At 42.9% G+C, this 22,685-nt stretch overlaps 1 protein-coding gene and 1 long non-coding RNA gene across 3 annotated transcripts in view; one reads left to right on the plus strand and one right to left on the minus strand.

Annotated features, from left to right (window-relative positions):
• The window catches only part of Adamts5 (a disintegrin-like and metallopeptidase (reprolysin type) with thrombospondin type 1 motif, 5 (aggrecanase-2)), a 42,969-nt gene extending 31,228 nt beyond the window's left edge, over positions 1-11,741 (minus strand). Inside the window, exon 1 of the mRNA NM_011782.2 lies at positions 9,780-11,741. Within this exon, the coding sequence (NP_035912.2) occupies positions 9,780-10,883 (1,104 nt within the window). The 5' untranslated portion in view covers positions 10,884-11,741. The remainder of the gene's footprint in view (positions 1-9,779) is intronic.
• Positions 10,416-15,813, plus strand: Gm46558. Of its 2 annotated transcripts, none has more exons than XR_001781962.2 (3): positions 10,416-10,613; positions 11,447-15,512; positions 15,632-15,813. It is a non-coding gene; the product is annotated as a predicted gene, 46558 (long non-coding RNA). The 2 variants fall into 2 exon arrangements; XR_003951855.1 differs by lacking the exon at positions 15,632-15,813 and having other exon boundaries at positions 10,525-10,613; positions 11,447-13,562; positions 13,674-14,632.
• The last annotated feature ends 6,872 nt before the right edge of the window (positions 15,814-22,685 follow it).

Genomic DNA, 22,685 nt, shown 5'->3' on the forward strand with positions numbered 1-22,685 from the left:
CCTCTCTTGATTATAAAAGTCCAGCAAAGGTGAGCAAGACTTAAAAGCCATCCCCAATTCTCTTCTCTTTAGTGCTTTCTGGACCTTCTCACACTGTTTATGTTGTGATTTCCAGCTGTGTTGAGCCTTGGTGAGTCAAGACCTCATGCCAACATTAACTCCTTCAAGCTTTTCTTCCATGTCCCATGAGTTCCCAAATTACTGCTGCTACAAACAAATTAGCATCTTTAAAAAATTGAAACTTGAGTAGATGTTTTCAGTAATAATTATTTGGGATAATGGTAGAGTAATAATACATTTTCAACCTCCCTTTCATCAGTTTTAGCAATTTTAGGATGAGATCTCAGGTCATAGTTGAATCCTTATACACAGTAAGTTATCCAAGAATTGACTTCCACTCCTTGTGTCACGAATCAGCTTGGAGCGACTGCAAAAGGAAATGGCCTTCCTGTTCCCCATGCCATTGAAACCGGAATCTTATTATCTCTGTTGACTGTTAATCAATTGCTCATTAGAGGCCATCAACCCTCCTTGTTTTCTTTGAATTACATTAAATGAATTTGGCCTTTTGCCATGGAAAGTGTGCATGTGACTGAATTATGAACACAAGCACTCATTATTTAACTGCACTGATTAAGCCCCTTGACTACACAGCTACACCACTACACTTCCTCAGCCATCATTAAAAACTGGCAAACGTTCCATTTCTCTCACACAATTTTAAACCTTTTTAGTGCAGTTGTGGTTTCACCTTCAAGACGTATCATGAACATGTTAACATGGTAAGCCAATGTTCTTCTTAAGGTATAAAAAATAGATATCAAATTATTAATATATAACCTATTGCATTTCTATATTTTCTGTTGGCCCTTCTCAACAGTAAGTTAGCCTTCAAGTTCATAGGGCTTTTAAAATTCAGAGGAGGGGCATGTTGGCAGGGATGACCACATATTACAGTATATATATAAAATATATATTATAGCACCCATGCACATAATCTAGCATCGGAGGTAAGGGACATTAAAGTAGGCAGCTAAACATCTATGAAAGAGGTAAGTGAATTAATGTACTAACAAATGATTTTCTATTTGGTCTGTGTCCATCAGAAGGCAAATTAAATATTTATATATGTATACACACACACACACACACACACACACACACACACACACACACACATATATATATATATGCATATGTATACTTTTTTCTGCTAGAGGTTACCTGTGCAGAATCAATCCCCTGTTATAATTGGGTATTGAGTGATAGAGTAGAAGACTAAGAAAAAAAAAACAGTATCTGAAAAGTGTGAGAAGAGTTAGCTGTGGTCCCATGGTATCGTGTTGGCCAGGCTATAGAACAGTGACAGTGGATTTAATTCCAAGATAGATCTGAGGTAGACTTCAGAAACAAAAATATTCCACAAGGAGGCCACTAGCCCTGCTACTGTCACAGGGGCTATGTATATGAGAAAATTGTGACTTATCATGCCATTCAGAAGTAAACTTTGGGCGTATGTGTGGGGATGGAGAAGCTATCAGCCACATCATGCCAGCAGCCAGCAGAGCATGCTTCCTAGAACACTGGTGCTTGAAGAGTAGCTTGGAAAGTGCCAGTGATCAGTACCAGATGAGAAAAGGAGCCGCCTACCATGTGGACAATGATATCCAAGCAAAGAAAGTCTCAGGACTTGGAGAATTCCCAGTCTTCATTGAGAGACTGTTCTCCCATGCAGCAACAATATGCTGAGATGAGGAACTGGAGAAAACATAAATTCTGAAAAGGACGGATACTATCCCAAGGGCACCAGTAGCAGCCCCTCAGATTGACGAACACTTTGGATAGTATTAGCTCCTGGCAAGGACAATTGTAGTGTGCAAAGCAAGGGTGAAACACCACAGCATTCTGCATGCCCACTCTTCTTTCCACACAATTCCACTGCAGAGACTTCTGATGGAGGGATTAATGCTAGGCTTACAATTTAACCACAAGTACCACACACATGAATGTATACTTACAGCTATACATACAGATTTGTCTTGTGGACTTTTTAAACTTCCTGATTAGCACGTATCGGCTGTACATATTGACAAGTTCTAACATGCACAGAGAAGGCAAATATCAAACAAATTGTCCTTGTCTACCATCACGCCACAACATGGGACTGATTCTTGATGCATCATTTTTTCTTTCTTGCTACTTATACAACAATCTCTTAAAAATTGTCTTGTTTTGTATTTAAATAGAGATTATTTTAATTTGGAATGTTAAGTCAATCATGACAGTGATCCATATTATGCAGTTTCTAAGCAGGCATCTATACAATAAGGTGATTCTGGACATAACAGAGTTCAGTGGGATGAGGGGCTAAAGAGCCCATATGTATTCACTTCTATAACAATAACTGCGTGCCTATATCCATCTAATCCCCGTGCAAATTGCTGCCACTGCAGTGAAAGGATCTAATTATGGATTCTTAAGAAACATGATAACTTTTAGAGAGTGAGCAAGATGTAAGTTTGGAGAGGAAGCAAACTGACATGCTGTGATGAGTAGCTTGTTGTGAACACAGAGTGGAGTGGATGGACCCTCCTTCAAGGAATTGCTCAAGGTTTTCACAGGCTTAGAAACACCCAAGCTGGTATGATATTCTTAGAGAAAGGACATCCTAATGAGGTAGGACTAAGAAACATAAGCTCTGACTCAGGAAGGACATGGCATGGCATTTTCTGTGGCTAGAGCTATAAGAGCTTGGAGTGGACAAATAGGATGTCTGAAAGGACAATCTGGACCCAGAATTATAAGAGCAGAAAGTGACTCTGATAAATTTTAGGTAAAAAGAGGGGACTTGATGGAATAAAATACAGAATAAATTATGGACTGGGGGGAACAGATACTTGGACTATTCCTTCTTCAGGATGGGAAGTATGCTACTAAATCTGGTGAATGTAAGGCGGATTGCTTCTGAGACTTCAATTCTAGTTGTAAGATACATTTTGCAAACAATTAGCAAACATTGAGACAAAGGCTCTTCTTCATTCATGTAAGGGCACTGTTCAGCTTCATCTGTGCTGGTCAATGACATGGAACTTTCTATTATATAAATAACTTCATAGTAACTCTCAAGTTAATGTCAGAAATTAACTCTCAGGAGAGGTGAAAGCTGGAGTCTCAAACTTCAGAACGGGGAAGCTAAATTTTAATGATAGATAAACATTGCCTTCCCTGTACTCCACAGCATGATGCTGTTGAATCATGGTCTTATTCTTGATGACAATATTATCTTTTGCATTCCATACCTGTATTTAATTAAATGAACTTATTTTCTTATAGTAAATAAAAAGCTACCATGGTGGTCTTCATGTGTGGTATGGTGATGAAGCTAAACAATTAGATGCATAGAAAAGAGACAAAATGGACCATGGAAGATGTTCTAGAAAGCAAGCAAATGAATCTGAGAGAGATAAGAAAATTTCTGAAATAGTTAGCTTTGCCTGCCAACTCACAGTCACATACATGTGTGCACTCCCTACACATATACATACCATATGAGCAACATTTAACTATTTAGCCTATGATAACTACCCTCTTTCTCTTGCTTTGCCTTATATCTTCCTACTTGAACTCTCACATGAGAGCTCCAAATGATCTTTTTGGCATCTGAAATTTCTGTATTTACATGCTGTGATCAGTTAGTTTCTTAAAGCATGGGTCATGTAAGATATGTTTAGTCCTCTATATTGGTCACAGCTTGGAATTACTCTGCACAATGTATCCCAACCTTCTTCAAGTACCAGTGAGCTTTCTTGCCCCATCCTGGCAACTATTTCCTGCATAGAACATTTGTATGTTGTTCCCCAAAGAATAAGTTAAAATATTCCATCTACTAGAAAAGATTAACTTTACCCATATTTGTCTGTTTTTCTCAAACATTTCTTGACACATGCCTTTCAATTCCTAATGCCACTGTGCCTACAGGCTACATCTAGCCATTTAGGACATACACAAGGCTCATTTTTTAATAGCCTTCTCATCTGTAAACTTCTCTAATGTTCCTTCCATTTGGTTTCCTCTGCCATTAGTTCCTACCATAAAATGTTGTAGCACGATGCTATGTCCTGAACTGTATTCTCTTTACATTGTTCAAGCTAATTCCCAGTAGTCCAGTGTGACTGTATTTGGAGAAAGGATCTATAAGAAAGAACACAACTTGAAAAGAGTGGAATTCACTGGAGTACTACTCAGCTATTAAAAAGAATGAATTTATGAAATTCCTAGCAAATGGATGGACCTGGAGGGCATCATCCTGAGTGAGGTAACCCAATCACAAAAGAACTCACACAATATGTATTCACTGATAAGTGGATATTAGCCCAGAAACTTAGGATACCCAAGATATAAGATACAATTTGCTAAACACATGAAACTCAAGAAGAACGAAGACCAAAGTGTGGACACGTTACCCCTTCTTAGAATTGGGAACAAAATACCCATGGAAGAAGTTACAGAGACACAGTTTGGAGCTGAGACGAAAGGATGGACCATCTAGAGACTACCATATCCAGGGATCCATCCCATAATCAGCCTCCAGATGCTGACACTAGCAAGATTTTGCTGAAAGGACCCAGATATAGCTGTCTCTTGTGAGACTATGCCGGGGCCTAGCAAACACAGAAGTAGATGCTCACAGTCAGCTATTGGATGGATCACAGGGCCCCCAATGGAGGAGCTAGAGAAAGCACCCAAGGAGCTAAAGGGATCTGTAACCCTATAGGTGGAACAACATTATGAACTACCCAATATGAACTACACACAGCAGGAAAATGGACTCCAACCAATCAGGAAGAGGTATCCCCTCAGAAGGTCCACCAGGTGGATCTTTTGATCTTAAACTTTCCAGTCTCCAGAGCTGAGTGAGAATTTCCTTTTGTTTTGGATATGTCCTTCCCATGCTAGTGCATTGTTGTAGCATTATCAAACCAATACACACACCAGATCATCTTTTTAAGTGATTTAGTTGTCACTTCTTTTCTATACTTAATAAAATAAAATCGTTCAGCCTTCCTGCTCTGTCTTCTTACAGCACTCCCCTCTACCACACAGGCTGTCCACACTCCTCTGGTCATAGTACATGGCCTTTGGGTGTGTCTGCTCTATGTCTTCCATATGGGTCTGGCTAGCATTGCCTTCTCCAAAACTGGAGTCTACAACCTCAGTTCTTCCCGGGACAACAAAATGTCCTCAGACTTTCTGTTTTTTTTTTTTTTTTTTTTTTTTTCTTCAAATATATGTTTCTACCCACAAAACAAGACAACATGGTGATTGCTGGTTCCTCAACGAATTAAGGATAAAACTATTCATACTATGGATATTACTTAAGAAATGTTCAAAAATAGTTACTTAAATCCAAATGAGATCAAGCCATTCTTTAGGAAACAGTGCAATTGTACACTTGCAATGAGACCTGATAAAGCCACCTAGTAGGAGTCTGTGGGTTTCTTCTCTTCCCTGTCTCAGACTTTGCATATCCTTGCTGAGAACTTTATCCGTTTTCCTGATGTAGGAGTGATTAGCTTATGCATCGCTTCCTCCTACTGGTGGTAAGCCTACTGATGGAAACCAAGTGTCCCCCCTTATTGTCTTCTGTCTTATTGGCTTCATCTACCCTCTTCACAGCAGGAGTGTGCGTGCAAGGTGCCTACTCAGACAATCCATCCATTGTCTTATATATTGTTACTTTCTGGTTCAAGGTTTTTCAGAATATTTCTCATACATTTTCTATACATGACCATCTAGAGTTGTGTAGTCTGCGGTCACTTTCCCCCTTTCTTTTAAGGTTGATCTGTAGCTGTGATTCTGCAACCATGGTTACTATAGGCTTGATGTAGACTTGAATTCAAATATGTGACCAAATTACTTGGTTCAATCAGCAAACCAAGGACAAAGAGTGCAATCTCCTCTCTCTTCTAAGGTTTTTGTCTTCTAGTGTCCATTTCATGCTGAACCTAAAAGGGAACTAAAGAGTAGAGGAGAAGTGTCTTTATCTGGGACTAAAGAGCAGAGAAGTGTCTGTGTCCTGGATCAGGCATCCTAAGACAGACATGGAAGGAGAGGGTCTAGGCAGAGCACAATGGCTCAGTAAAGCATGATTTAGTAATCAATGAAAAATTAATAGACCTTTTATTCAATAATCTTTTAACTGTTTCATAGTCACCCCAATGTCTTAAGTCTATGCAGTAGTAAAGAGGTCATTGTTGTTGGTCAGATGTAGGGAGAGAAGTGAAAGAATTTCTGATTTTGACATCATTGAGGAAGATTATTTTTTCTAAAGATGTTTTTGGAAAATAAGTTTAGGACTGTCTTTTAAAATGTATTTTATAACAACGGAGAGAGTCAGAATGAGGAGAGAACTCTGGGAAGCAATGTGTAAACCCCCAGGGTCTAGACTTCTAATGTGTGGTGGCAGACATAGTATGAATGTCAGCAGCAAGGCCATTCACAATAGAAATGACTTTGTGCCAGAAAAATGAGAGATGCAGTTCCTATAACCAGAACATCATTGAGGGCCAGTGCATAGCCCTGAGAGCTAAGTGTGCTAGCTTGGTAGCTGAGATGTTAACATTCCTCTGCTGACTCCTAGACACAACACTCAAGGTGTTACTGGCTGGTAAATAGGAGTGGGAAGCACTTCCTCGCACATTTGCTTCACGCCTGAAAAACAAGCAATTTAGCAGAAGACAGCTGGACCCAGAATTCGAACAGAACTTAGAGCCCATCAAAACATGGATTTGATGGTTGAGCGTCTGGCTGCTAAGCAACACACATCTTACATTCAAAACAGAGTTGTAAAATTGGAGTGCTGGTGCCAACTCTGGGTATTTCTCATTGAAAAGAAATAACTATGGAAGTTATTTCTTTCATGTGGACAGCCTGAAAATACCTGACTCACATGGACAGAAGAGTCCTAATCTTCCCTCTTCTAGACTTCTTGGTTTCCATTTTTTTCAAACATTAGGTAGAGATTAACTGCACATGCACAATACTTTCAGATGAGCTTTGTCCTGTATTGAAATACTTACACAAGCTACCTAATAGTCCTCTTTTAAATTAGAATTATGTCTTCATATTATAAGTGCTCTTCAAAGAATCAAAATTTGTGTGTGTGTGAAGTTAGACAAGCTTATTACAGATCAACCACAACTCAAATTGTATTTGCTTTAAAGTAGGCTTCTGCTTGGCAAAGAGGAAAAGGAGGATAGAGTAAAATATTCCCCGTGTGCAAACCAGCGTGGAAAGTTCGTGGCAATTCTTAGTAATGTTAAGTTAGGGCTGGCAAGGTGGCTGTGTCAGAGGGTAAAGGCACTTGCCACAGAGACTGAGACCCTGAGTTTGATTCTTGAGACACACACAGAGCAAGAGAATCAATTCCCAAGGCTTAACCTTTTGGACCCGTGCTTGCAGGCTCTGGAACATGCCCTCTCTCATTAATAGAAATGTAATTAAGATTTTATTTTAATGAAAAAGAAGTTAGAGAATGAATTTACTTCTACCTTGCTTTTGTCTAGTTAAAATGTAGTGATGTATTTCCCAGACTAGGAAACAGTGATTGTCAATTACCCAAGTACAACCCCCCACACCCCCCAGCAAAAGCAATAGACATCATTTAGAATCCTGGTTTCCTTTCAGCTGGGAAATAATTGGGAAAAGTATGTGTGGAGAAGAGCAAACGGTGAGAGGTCTTCCAGTTAAGTTTTAGAATTATGAACAACGATTTTGTATTAAACTGAAAGAAAATTATTGCCATGATTGGCAGTGTACTGCCTTTTGGTGTGGTCTGTCTACAAAAGTATTTTTTCCTCTTTCTTTAGGGAACCTCCTTCTACAAACTCTCCCAAGCCTCCTTCTTGGCAGGCAGTCATTATATAGCAACACAAGGAAATCCAGACGTGGAAAGTTGCTTATGAAAAAAAAAAAAAAAGACTTGGAAATCAAGTGAGAAAAGGGCTAGTTTTACAGAAGAACTTTACAGGGCAGCCTACAAAATGCCTGTTGCACCATTATTTTAAAAGCTAGTGCAGGGCAGAGGAATTAAAGGGTGGCTTCCAGACCATCTCTGAATGAGATGAAAGCTTTTTCATTGCACCCAGAGCTGTGATGCCTACTTCTCCCTGGATACTTCTTTTGAGAACTTTCTTTGTGGGTTACAATTATGTCCACCTCATGATCTGCAAACGTTTCTCTCCTTTGACTTTATCAACACTCTTTTCTTCATACCATGGGCACCTTAACAAAAATAGAAAAATTAGGTAGGGAAGTTTTAGCACCCTGAAACCCCTAGAGTATGCCATTGAATTATCTATCCTTCCTCTTTGGTTACAGTTTGTAACTGTACACTGTCAAAGAGTTTGTTGTTACTTAAAAGTTATACTGGATGGATTTCACACACCTAGAATGATCCTTAAACATTAGTCCTTCACAGGCATTTGAAAGGGCACAAGTCAGGCAGAGAAATTGAATTTGGCAATAAGCCAAGCTTAAATCAGACTTAGAACACATCATGATGCTAAGATTAAGAAAGACAGGGAAGTGCTCAACATGGATGGTGGATGTATTACCAAGGCAAACTGAGGAAAGAAGTGGAGAGCAAGACCATGACACGCAGGCATGGTGTCTTCTAGGTATGCCATGCATAGTCACGGCAGTCATGCAGAAAATGAAACTGTGATCATCGATAGAACACACACACACACAGACACAGACATACACACACTAGGAGGGGGCTAGTTGGGAAGACAAAATTCAACAAGGATGGTAATGGGGACAGCTTTCTGAATGCTCAGGCTCACAACTATCAGCAGGACTTTTGGTCTGAAACGTCACGCTGACATGGTGGTCTGGTAACTGTGTAAATAGATGTGTTGCTCCCAGAATGTCTGGGCTCATAATGATCCATCTCTTTTCCTTCTCGGTAACCATCACCCTTAACGTGGGGAAGTCCTTGGAAAACGTTCTTCCCCACATCCTGAAGCTCTGCCCAGAACTTCAGAAACACATTCATCCAAACCCCAAACCTTCCAACTGGATTTGACCCTTGTTTGGCAGTTGGGCGGGAGGGTGGTGCTTCAGATGTGCTGGTAGAGGGCCTGGGGTGGGGGGTGGGGTGGGGGGTTGTCCTCACTGCTGATTGGGCTTCCGCATCCCCTTGACCCTCCCACATTCCTTCCTTCTCAGGAACTCAGATTCCAAGGTGGATATGTCAGAAGCCCATTTGGAAGCCACATTAGAAAAAGCAGTCCTTTGGAAAAGACCAGTGTTGCAGAAGAGTTCGTTTAAGGACATTTACAAGGGAGGCCATCAATCAGATAAAAGCAACTGCCAACTTTCAAGTCCTTCCCATTAAGTAGGACAAAGTAGTACTTTCGTCTTCACTGGGAAGTAGAAAACATGCAATTTCAGACGACAGTCTTACTTTCCTCCTTTTGCCATGTAACTGTACACCTCCTTATCGCGGCCATACACCACAGTGTCCTGTCTGACTGGCGTCCAGCCTTAGCGAGTGTTGATCTCATAAAGTCGCCTCACTTAAAGCAGAGATTACTGCAGAGGCTCACCGAAACACCTGAGTGTAAGTGGGGGCTGAGTGGTTTGCATGCAAGATGCATTTAAGTAAATCTCTATTGAGTGACAAGTCCTTTATGGGAGAAGCAGAGCCACTAGCAAGACCTGCCCTTCCACCAGTCTTTGTATCCCAGGGCTGGGCACCCACCTTCTGTACCTACCTCTCGGGTGAACAGGATGGCTGCATCGTAGTGCTCTTCGTGATCATCCCCTAGCTGGTTATGTTGGTGCTGCCATTTGCAAAAGTTCTTGAGGGTCGTGGCCGCATTCTTGCTCACCTCCAGACTCGTGTCCTTGTCCGTCAGCACCACCACCTTCACCACCGCCAGGCGGATGTGGTTCTCAATGCTTGCATGACTGTACAGCCTGTTGGCGATGGAGGCCAGGGTCAGCAGGTAATGCTGCAGGCCCCGCCCATACATCCTGGCCATGGACGAGTCAGCCACCAAGAGGAGCTCCACCTGGCGGGCCCTGGAGATGGAACGGCGCCTACGCCTCCACCAAGTCTGAGGTCCCGCGTTCCCAGATGGCGAGAAAGCTGAGTGGTCCAGCAGCTGCGGGGCCAGCGCTGAGCGTCTCCTAGATCTACTGTGCACCGAGGGGCTCTCTTGGGGCCCAGATGGGGATGCAGGAGTCTCGCAACTGGCGCGTGGCGGCAGGGCCTCGAAGCTAAAGCCCTCGCGGTTGTAGACATGCAGGATGCGGGAAGATCCATCCCCATAAATTCGTTCATACTCTGCCCAGGACCCACGCAGGAGTGGCTTTAGAGTGTAGCGCGCATGCTTGACTGCAAAGAAGCCATCGAGACCCCCGCAGAGGTCAAAGACAGCTAGGGATCGAGGGCTGCCGTCCACGGTGCCTCTGTAGAAACAGTGACCCCGGTGGCCAGAGGATGCGCTCAGCCCTCCTCCTGCAGTAACGATGCTACCAGCAGCACCCACTGTGTCATCTCTCTCCAGGTCCAGCAGGAACCTCCGGCCGCCCGCGTAGACAAGGTAGCCCACTTTGCCACCGCCAGAGTAGAGTTGGTCTATATTCTGGACCAGCCCGCCGCTCCTGCGCTGCCCGGCCAAGGGTTGTAAATGGCCTCGCTCCCGTGTTTCCTCCCCCTGCGGCTGGTCCGGCTCGGCGGCCGCTGCTGCAGCCTGAGGCTGCCTGGTTTTATCCTGGGCAGGTGCCGCGGCGGGGCTGTCAGCGGCCAGGGACAGGCAGGACGCGCTCAGCAGCAGCAGTAGCAGCAACAAGGGCGCCCACTCGAGCCGCATAGTGCGCTGCCCGCCGGGAGGGGCTGCGCGACTGAGTCTAGCTGGATGCTTGCTATTTGCTATAGAAGTTTCAGGGGCGGGGGTGGGGGGCTCGCCCTCCCACCCACCCACCCACAGCCGCACACTCTACACACTGGCGTGCAAGGTTGAGTCAAGTGTCCAGGAAAGGGTAGGGGGAATCCGCAGCAGAGAGCCAGCCTGGCCTGGCACCGGTGCCACTGTGAGAACTTTTTCTTTGTTGGTTTGGAAAATGTTTGGAATGGAGGTCCAAGAGACGGAGGAAGAAAAATTTTAAATAAAATAAAAGAAAAAAAATTAAATAAAGGGTGGTGTTGGTGGGAGTAAAAGCCAAGAGGTGGAGAGCAACCAAATACAAAAAAGGAGAGAGGCCCAACGCAGACAAGATCTTTGCACAAACAGATCAAAACAAACGAGCTAAGAGAGTAAGAAGGGCGACCGCGCTGGCCCGCAACTGGTGCGCGTCCGCTCCCGCCCCCTCGAAGCCCGGGGCTGGCGGGCTGCAAAGCTTCCAAGCTCCGACCCACTTCCTTTCTTATTCTCAGGGCTTCCTCGGCTCCGCTGGAACCCGAAGGCAGGGAGAAATGAGACGGGAGAAAAGAAAAGGAAAGAAAGCAAGCAAAGGAAACACCTAAAAATGTTTAAAATCAAAAGCTAGGAGGCGGCCTGCGGAGAGCCAGCGAGGCGGCGCGTCCCGGTCCCTTCCGTTGCCGCGTCCTCCCGCCCGGGATCATCCCCAGTCGGCTGCTACGGGCGCGGAGAGCGGCTCAGGCGCTGTGAAGATGCGAGGAGGTGGGACAATGAATTTATAGCGGCGTGCCATCCTGCAATGGCAATTTCAACAATTCGTCACTGCACGCTGCCTCTTAAAGGGAGAGCTTCCCCCACCACTCCCACCCTTCCCGGTCCGCGCCTAATCTGATGGGGGAGGGAGCAGCGAGAGGAGGAGGGTGATCGAGGAAAGGCAGACCGGGAAGGAGGAAGGGGCCAGAACCTAGCAAGGTGGAAGGAGGGACAAAGGAGGGAGTAAGGGTGAGAAAGAGATTGAGAGAGAAAAAGTATTTGGGCAGAAAACAAGAAAATTCTCTTGGCCTCATTTAAAGCCACAGCAACTCCGGTTCTGTGTGGTATTTCACAACCAATCGGGGTTGGCTAACCTCGGCTTACCTCATCTCCTGAAGGGGTGTTTTGGTGTGTTTTTAAAGTCTCTCTCTGCCTCCTTCCCCTTGCTGTTCTTGAGCGGGATATGAAGTTCTTGCTTCATTTTGCCGGCCAGTGCGCTCTGGCCTTGTAGACCTGGTAACTTCACTGGTCAGGGCAGCCGCCTGTGCAACCCCAAGTCCCTCTCTCTTTTCCCTGGTTCTCTCCAGTCGGTCCCGGTAGCTGATTTCCAGCCTCCTCATCTCCTAGCTTGTTCACGTTCCAACACTTGCTGACTTCGGGCTAGGGGTGACTAACTTCTCCCGGCCATCAGCTGAGCAGCCAGGCAGCCACCGGTGCTTCCTGGCGCGTCTCTGGGCATGCAGCACTGCGGTGACCCCAACAGGGCCGGCTGCGGCCTGGGAAGTCCTTGGCTTTGTGTATAAATGGCGGTACTCCCAGCTTTTTTTCCAGGGCATAGTTGGTCAGTGCCCACAATCTGTCACTTATCCCAGCCACTGGAACTCTGAGCTGTAGGATGTCAGGGTGGGAAAGAGTTAACTCTTGAAGGGGAATCTGCACCCCCACCCCAGACTTTTACATTTGTGCTCACACTTTCTGGCAAACACTCCTTTGTTTGTTTACTTGCTACTCTTCTTATAAGTCAGCCACTCACTGTCAGCCCTCTCATTTTCAAAGCTCATATCCCAGGGAAGAATACTTGAGGGGAGGTGATTGGTGGTTATTAGTAGGCAGGTGGCATGGCCCCTGCTACTCAGTTCCTCCATCCTTTGTTTCCTCTAATTATCAATTCTAAGAAGGTGAAAGGAAACCCTAGTGACTTTCTCACAGCAAGTTGACCTGTGCCAGGGTCCAGTACTGGTCTCTGCACACACCCCGGGATAATTTACACATCTCCATCCCTTTTAACTCCACTCCTTCAGAGGAGAGCAGGCACACTTACATAGCTTTTTCAGATGATACATTCTCACGGAAGGTACCACGAGGGCCAAGACTGGAGAAGGCCAAACAACAGTTAAAGTAAAAGAGGGCATGGATTTGAGAGAGAACAAGGTGTGTGTGGGGTGGACGGGTGGAGGAGTCCGAGAGAGCCTGAATGGATCCTGAAATATATCGGGACATAGAAGGAGGATGCTGCTGAAAGCACTTGTGTTTCGATTCTCAAGATGCTCAGGTAGGTTTCCAGTAGTTAATATTACAAGGCAATGGGCAGGTAGTAAAGGCAGAGAATGGAGGCACCAGCAATCTTCTCTGTCTCCCAGCAACCTTCAGCTTTGTGATGACCCAAGTCACTCCAGGGAAGATTACCTGGTACCTATTTGTGTAGTAGTGGTCAGAGTAAGAATGGCCCCAATAAGGTCATATGAGGTCTCCAGTTGGCGGGAAAGTTTAGGAAGAATTCGGAGGCGCGGCTTTTTTAGAGGAGGTGCATCACTCAGGGGAATCAAGATGTGAGCTCTCAACTGGTCCTGCCATCATGGACTCAAACCCTCTGAAACTGTAAGCTCAAAAGACATTTTTAATTTTTATTATTTTATTTTGTCCTAATCATGTTATTTTTTGCCACAGCAATTGCTAAATAACCAAGATAAAACTTTATTTCTTTTATAGCACCTCCAGGAGGAAAAAAAATGCACAGTATTTCAGTGTTTGGGATCAAAGGCTCCAAAACAAACTATATTTGAAACACGAAACTTACTCATCTGTGTCTCAAAGGATCTTTTACAAAACAAGTATTTCAGGTGACCCTGGGGTAAGGCTATTAACTGCAATTCTTTTCATTTCTGATCAGGTTCCTTATGAAGAAGGTTAAAGGATTCCCCAATGACTTTGTCCTCCCTGACACCTTTTTTATCTCTGAAAAATAAAATGTTGCTTTCCAAAAGGGACTCAATCTAAATCTCATGCCTTCATGTCTGATAAATGAGTGACATTAGAATTCAGACCAAATAACCAAATGTTTGGAAATATGTTAAGGGCAGATTTGTTTCAAAATGTGAGCATAAAATAGTAAGTATTTATTGGAAGTACTTGTCACAGGGATGGAGCAGATAGAGCTTGAGATACAATGAGTAAATTTTTATTGAAGGAGGGTTTTTTTGTTTGTTTGTTTGTTTGTTTGTTTGCTTTTTTGTGGTTTTTTTTGTGTGTGTGTTTTTGTTATTTGTTTATTTGTTTGTTTGTTTTCCTGGCTATGTATTCAGTTTTCATGGAAGGTTCTTGTAACATTGTAGAAAGTTTGTTACTGATTGAAACAAAGACACTGCACCAGTGAATCAGTGCAATCTGAGATGTTCTGTAGCAGAAATGTTTCCATATTAATTTACAGTCATATTGAAGTAGGTGAAAATAACAGTCTTTATCTTTGAAATAGGAAGAAAAACTACGTTGTCTACCATGTTTAGCTGGAGCCATTGATTACCTTTTTGCTTTAACAGCTATTTTTGTACATAGGTAATAAGAATTATTTTTAATACATTTATTGGATACATGATCCACAATCAGTTTATAAACTTTACATTTCCTCAAATAAAGATTTTCTACTGTAGAATGCTACAAGTTCAAAGTTACCATGGGGATTTATTGTGAATTAGTTCTAATGATTTGATTTAATCAGGAATCTGTGTTTCCAAACATTGAAGGTCCTTGTCCCCAGTTGGTTTTTGATCAATCAATAAAGATGCCAGCAGCTAATGGCTGGGCAAAGGGAGATGGGGTGGGACTTTTAGACTTGCTTGGCTAAGACACAAAGAGGAACAGAGAATTGCCATTACTGGGGGGCGGGGGGAGCAGGATGTGACGCAGGAGCTGCAGAAGAGAGAGCCAACCAGCCATGTGAGAATTCAGGTGGGTGGTCACTCAACACTTCCCCTATAGGTCTGGGGTAGCAGGGGAAGGTTTAGGAATGTCCAGCCTTTGAGGTAGCCAAGGCATTTAAAAATTAACTTGTGTGTGTGTGTGTGTGTGTGTGTGTCTTTCATCCACAAATCCAGATAGGTGTTAGTGCGATGTGCCATGAGCCAAAGCTGTATAGCTCAGACTTACTGCTTCAGGAATTGTGTGAGGCATCCACCATCTAGTGGTCTGTCACAAGCTGATGCTTCCATCCAAGGCAACTACTAGTGACACACTCTCCCCAAACGAAAATCTCCTAACTCTTAATTATATCCAATTTACAACACCTCTTAAAACCTATGCAGCTTATGAAAATACATATCAAGGTGTGAAAGGCTTTGTGAGACTCTCTGGGGACCTGTGAAGGTGGATAAGTCACGACTGATGTTTGTAAAGAATTCACAGTTCAGAAATGAAGCCAAAAAGATCAATAGGTACTTGGGACTCCAACCTGGAAAATACAGATACAGAAGGGAAGAAAGAGAACAGTACCTACCTATGGGTGCTCTGTGCTCTGCTTCCAGCATGGCTACACTCCACAGCATTTTGGCCCTGGTAAGTAGTATTTTCTTGAATTTCCATTTGCTAAAGTGTCAAATCCTCACCTCTAGCCTAAACCACGGTTTTAATGGTAAGAGTGAGGAAATACCTGACAGTAAAATATTCCCCTCCAGCCGAACACCTGCGCTTTACCTCCCACATGGAAGAATCATAGCCTCTAAACTCTGGCTTTCCCATATCAAGACTTCTACCCCATGCCTTGCTGCCTTTGGAACCAGCTCTCTTGATACAAGGAACATGGACACTGTCAATGAACTAACCAGTACTTCCAGAGATTTTGTCTCTAGCTACATATGCAGCAGAAGATGGCCTAGTCGGCCATCATTAGGAGGAGAGGCCCTTGGTCTTGCGAAGATTATATGCCCCAGTACAGGAGAATGCCAGGGTCAGGAAGTGGGACTGGGTGGGTTGGGGAGCAGGGTGGGGGAGGGTATAGGGGACTTTCAGGATAGCATTTGAAATGTAAATGAAGAAAATATCTAATAAAAACTGAAAAAAAACTAAAAAAAAAAAAAGAAAGAAAGAAAGAAAGAAAGAAAGAAAGAAAGAAAGTAAGAAAAGAAATGAAATGAAAAGAAATGTCTTACCGCACGGCACTATTTTATAAGATGTGAAGGGAGCCTCTCCCTCCTGTGTCACTTTGACTTGCAACATTCTAAGAGAAGTTACAGTTTAAAACCAAAGTTAGACTATAGCTGTAGGGCAGGAGGTGTATGTGCTGGCTCGGACACAAGCCAGGACTTTGTAGAGAGTTTTCAGAGAATCTGCTGCTTTTCTCATTTTCCATTCTTGCCATCTCTGTATTTGACAATGCAGGCATACATCTGATGACTAGTGCAGTCCCAGAGTTCCACACACAACAAGCATTCTTAATGTACACACGCATGCTTCCCAACTCTTTTCCCCTCCAGACTACACAAAAGTCCCCTAACCAGCTCAGAGCTTGGATATGTAGAAGAACGGCAATCACGTGCTCTTTCTCTCTCACAAAGACAATATTCTTGAGACTTGCACAGCAGAGACTTTTTCTTCTTAGCCAAGAATCTGCTTTATGCAGATTTATGTAGTCTTAGGGGCTTACAGAGATAAAAGTGACAATGATGGAGCCTGCATGAGCCTGTACTAGGTCCTCTGCATATATGTTATGGTTGTCAAACCAAAGAAGTCAAACTCATTTTCTGTGTTATCGGAATAGGACAGGTGACAGAACAATTTATCTGTTGTTATTGACCACATGTGTTTTTTGAGTAAGTTTTACTTTATATTATTGCAAATCTATCTATCTATCTATCTATCTATCTATCTATCTATCTATCTATCTACCTACCTATTATATATTAGAGAAATCTAGATTTTATTTCTTTATACAAAGGAATTTTATACCATGTAAAAGTCTTTGAATGAAAAATAGCCCATGAATTACTCAAGAGGTACAGGTGTTATTGGTAAAGAAAACTGGCAAGTCAATTTTTTATGCTAACCAGCTGTAAAATGTTGTTTTAGCTTTTGTCACACAACTATGCAGTTTTGCTTTTATGAGTTACCCAAATTCTTTTTTTTCTTTATTTTTTAGAAATTCTCTTAAAAATCAGGTCTTACGGGAAACACATGGAAAAACAGAACTTTCCTGCCCAAAGCAATTTTAGACATTTGAGGTTTCTTCTTTCTCTTTTTCTTTTTCTTTTTCTTTTTCTTTTTCTTTTTCTTTTTCTTTTTCTTTTTCTTTTTCTTTTTCTTTTTCTTTTTCTTTTTCTTTTTCTTTTTCTTTTTCTTTTCCTTTTTTCTTTTTCTTTTCTTTTTCTTTTCCTTTTTTCTTTTTCTTTTCTTTTTCTTTTTCTTTTCCTTTTCCTTTTTTCTTTTTCTTTTTCTTTTTCTTTTTCTTTTTCTTTTCCCTTCATAAATCCAACTCTAGCTAGGTCCTTCCAAGCAGCCATGAGTAGTACTTGTAGATTTCAATGGGCTTGTTGTTTGAATAGCTTTTCCTGCTGATTATCATCAACTAGTTGTTCACTCAGAGATAATAGAGAAATGCAAAAAGAGCTGCCAAGTCAGTTCATTGGCCATATGAGTTGTGTAGATGAGTGAATGCTCTATACAACCTCTCTTACTTAAGATGGTGAGTGGACAACCACATGTCTCCATAGCATACACATTTCCTAGAGACACTAACAGGCTACACTGGTCCATGCAGGTATGGCATGTTTTGCTTAATGAATCTCCTTCCACATCTTGACTTTTCAACTTCCCATCACAGTGAAAGGAAGAAGTGATAATGCACACCTACTTTCCAAATAAAACATTTGACCTACATTTCTGACAAGACACACACACAAAAGTTCATCATCAACTCTACCCCCATCTCCCCTCCTAGCTAGTACATGGCTAGTACATGGCTCGGTTGGAAACTCCCTCATTTTATTACTAGTTGCAACATCACAGGATCTCAACAAGTCTGTCACCTCTGACCTTTCAAGAGGTGATCATCAGGAGTGGTCTTTGAGCTGCTGCTCAGGGATTGAATTGTAGCTACAGCTTCCCTGTGTGGTTCTTCTACAGTGTCAACTGCTTGCTTTAGTTCTCTTATCAGAACCTTCTTTGCATCTGTGTACATCCTTGCCTGCCTATGTTAGGAGTAAATCCAGGTTCCCTAGCCCTTCAGATGGATGAGACATCAAACACTCATAGGGATAAAGATGAGCCCCCCCGCCCCCCCCCCCTCTCTCTCTCTCTCTCTCTCTATATATATATATATATATATATATATATATATGTATATGTATATATTGCAGCTAGTTACTACCTTAGTAGGTGTCTTTCATCATTTTACAGAAATGGTGCAGATTGAGTCAGAGGAATGTGGAGGTATTAACAGAAGGAAACTGGGTAATGCGAGGTACAGAAAATCTCTTATGTGTAGCCACAGCTGAACTTGTCAAAAATTTTCAGAGAATACATAAATAACTTTTAAAAGTGCCAGAGGATTAAAGGACAAAGGAACCCACTAGAGTGTGTGCTAACTTCCAGGGAATCATTTTACAATGTCTTGAGACTATTAAGGTTTTTTTTTTCCACCTAAACTCTTGTTATTTTTGACTCTTGATAGACATTTAGTGGCTGGGTAAATCCTACATAGGGTAAAATTCCTGTGGGTTAAAATTAACTTGATGTCTCAAAGTTGGCATACTTTTGGCTTCCCTCTGTTTTCTTTCTTATTCTTTTTCTCCCTCCTCCCCTTTCTCCCTCTTTTCCTCTCTTCACCTGTTTGTCTTCTTCTCTTCTTTACTCTTTCTCCTTAGTCCACTGTCTTACTCTCCAGCTCTCTCTTTTTCACTCTACTTTTGCTTAGTAACTCCTTCTCTATCTCTATTTCTCCCCCATCTTCACTGGAATGTGCTCTGTGAAAACAGGCAAAAAAGAAAAAGAAAGGAGAGAGAGAGAGAGAGAGAGAGAGAGAGAGAGAGAGAGAGAGAGAACCAGAGACAGAGAGACAGAAAGACATAGACAGAGAGACAGAGAAAGAGAGACAGATATATCCAGAGACAGAGAGAGAGAGACAATAAACCCAAAAGGAAGAAGCATGAATGCAGACTCTGATTAGTGTCATCTTATTTTCCAAGTGCCTCAAAACACAAAATGAAAATAACTTTGGATCAATCCCTGCAAAAGTGGGAAAGAAAGAATGATAGAAGGGAGAGAGGCTGGATAGCTGAGAGAACTAGGATAGAACCAAACATGGCTGCCATTTAAAAATAAAAGACTCAGTGAAATGATTCCTAATGATATGCTGCGATACTCATAGACTGGAGCTCAACTCAGTTGTTATCAGAGTGGCTTCAGCAACTGATGGGAGCAGATGTAGAAACCCATAGCAGAGCATTAGGTAGACTTCAGGAAACCCCAGGGAATACAGGAACAAGAGCTGTAGGAGCCAGAGGGATCAAGGACACAATAGAGAACATAACCCACAGAATCAACTAAACAGGTAGTCTTAGGGGCTTACAGAGACAAAAGTGACAATGATGGAGGCTGCATGAGCCTGTACTAGGTCCTCTGCATGTATGTTGTGGTTGTTTTGACCTTTTTGAAATCTGTGCGGTATATCCTGGTGATTCTATACTGTTTTGGTTAACAAGATGAAGGGCCCAAGTGAGGATCCCGGAATCCCACTTGGGAGGGAGGAGAAAGCCATCACAAGAGGACGAGGGAGGGAGGGACCTGGGTGGGAAAGGAGACAGGGAGGGGAAGGAGGAAACATCATCAGATATTGGGTGGAGGGAACAGGACTGAAGCCCTGAGGACCAGCAGAAAGAATGGAAACAGACAACCTCAGGGAGTAGGAGGTGGGGGTACCCTCTAGAATGTACCAGAGACCTGGGAGGTGAGAGACTCTCAGGACTCAAAGGGAGGGACCCTAGATGACATGCCCTAAAGTGGGGAGAGGGAACTTGTAGAGCTTGCCTGTAGTAGAAAGAGAGAGTATCAAGTGGAGGGATGGGGTTCTGAGGAAAACAAACAAACAAACAAACAACAACAACAACAACAAAACAAAGACAAAAACCTCTGACCCAGATTTGTTCCTGTCTAAAAGAACTGCAGGGACAAAAATGGAGAAGAGCCTGATGGAAAGGATGTCCAGTGACAGGCTCAAATTGGGATCCATCTCAAGAGGAGGCTCCAAGCTGACACTATTACTGATGCTATGGTGTTCTCACAAAAAGGGGCTTATCATAACTGCCCTCAAAAAGGCCCAACAAGCAGCTGGAAGAGTTAGATGCAGATATTTACACCCAATCAATGGGCAGAAGCTGCTGACCCCTGTGGTTTAATTAGGGAAAAGCTGGAGTAAGCTGAGGAGGAGGTTGACCCTATAAGAACACCAGCAGTCTCAATTAATCTGGACCCCCGGAGATACATCAGACACTGAGCAGCATACACCACGAAGCATATACCAGTTGATATGAGGCCCCCAACACATATACAGCCAAGGACTGCCGGGTCTGGATTCAGTCAGAGAAGATGTACCTAACCCTCAAGAGACTAGAGGACCCCGGGAATGGGGAGGTTTGGTGGGGTGGGTGTGGGGACATCCTCATGGAGATGGGAGGGAGGAAGAAGATATGGGATATGGAACAGTCAGAACGTAGACTGGGAGGGGAATAAAATCTTGACTGTAAAAAAAAGATTACATTAAAGAAGACAAAGAAGGAGAAGGAGAAGGAGAAGGAGAAGGAGAAGGAGAAGGAGGAGGAGGAGGAGGAGGAGGAGGAGGAGGAGGAGGAGGAGGAGGAGGAGGGGAAGGGGAAGGGGAAGGGGAAGGGGAAGGGGAAGGGGAAGGGGAAGGGGAAGGAGAAGGAGAAGGGGAAGGGGAAGGGGAAGGGGAAGGGGAAGGAGAAGGAGAAGGAGAAGGAGAAGGAGAAGGAGAAGGAGAAGGAGAAGGAGAAGGAGAAGGAGAAGGAGAAGGAGAAGGAGAAGGAGAAAAGGAGAAGAAGAAGAAGAAGAAAGAAGAAGAAGAAGAAGAAGAAGAAGAAGAAGAAGAAGAAGAAGAAGAAGAAGAAGAAGAAGAAGAAGTTGTTGTTTACAGAAGCATTCTTGTTTTATTTGAAATCACCAAAGGAATTTATATTCCTACCTCTATCCCAGTACCCAACAGAAATCATGTAAGTAGGGGAGACTTTTTGTTTTTGCACTTAGCTTAAGATTTTCATGGTAGGTTTGAGGCTACTATGGCAAGAGATGCCTGGTATTGAGCCCCTCATTCATGGTGGTAGGAACAGGGAACAGAGTCACTTCACAGCCATTGGAGAACCAGAGAGGCAAGCAAGAACCAGGGACATAGCACATCCACCAAATACCTAATCCTAGTGATCTCCATCCCTTAGCTAGGCCCACTTCCTAATGATTCTCAAACCTCTCCCATTAGGGTCAAGAGCTAGAGACTAGACATTCAAGACCAAGCCTCTTGGGGGGCGGGGTGGGGGAGCAGTTCAGATCCACACCTTAGAGAAATTCTTTAATATATCACCCACATGCACTCTTGTGAAGAGAAGAGACGCAGAAGAGAGCAACAGCATGTTCAGTGATGAGCGCAGTGACCTGAACTTGTTGAAACTTCCTTCCCAAGTTCTCTGCATGAGATGAACAAGAAAACACAGGCGTCAAGAAGCCAAGGCTGAACTGACTCATCTGCTTTGGGGCAGAATAACATATTTTGGGATTAGGACTCACTCGGTTTCCTGTTCTGTCATTTCCAATATTAGAGACTTGAACGAGAACTCCCTAGATGTTTATTGACATTCCATCTAAAAGCATCAGCCATTGCCAATTTCCTTTTTGTTTTTCTTTTTCTTTCTTTCTTTTTTTAATGTTCACAAGTATTTTGTGCCAATACAGTCCTATAAAACATATGATACTAGTGCTTTTAAAAACATAATAGTAAAGTAGAAGAGTATACTTTCTCTGTCTTTATATTTTTGCTAAACAATTTTTAAAAGGGAAGAAAATCACTAGTGGTTCCAGACTCTCTTGCTTGAGAAATTACTGAAGAGTTCCGAAAATTCCTTTTGTGAGTTATGTCTTCTGATGTTTGCCATATTAAAAAAATAATAAACTAGAACTGGAAACATAATCATTTATAGATTTATATTATATTATTACAAATCTATTTTACACTAATGTTGGTAACAATTAGGGAAATTACATTCCTGCAAGTCTCTCTATATTGAAAAATACTGGAATCTCCTATTATCTTTGGCATTTAGTTGTATTAACAATCTAACATGTATTCTCTGGAACACTTCACTGAACTGCTATTTTGGATCTGGGGAGATGGCTCAGGTAAGATCACTTGCTGCTCATACATGAGAACTTTGTTCAAAATCCCAGAACTCATGTAAGAGACTGGGCATGACTGTTGCCATCCATAACTCTAGGACTGTGGGGGTTAGTTGGGAGGCAACGGAGACAGGAGGATTTCTGGAACTTGCTGGCTACAGCTGGTTCTAGATTCAGTGAAAGACCTTGTCTCAATGGCATAAAGTAAAAAGTAAATGAGTAGAGCAAACCTGACATGACCCCTGCCCAGTGTCAGATGGCATGGTCAGGGTATAGCACTGTGAGATGATGCTAGACACCCACAGTCCCCTGGACCCACTAACATGAGAAACTAAG

The sequence above is a fragment of the Mus musculus genome, chromosome 16 (genome assembly GCF_000001635.26).
Source record: "Mus musculus strain C57BL/6J chromosome 16, GRCm38.p6 C57BL/6J".
Classification (NCBI taxonomy): Eukaryota; Metazoa; Chordata; class Mammalia; order Rodentia; family Muridae; genus Mus; species Mus musculus.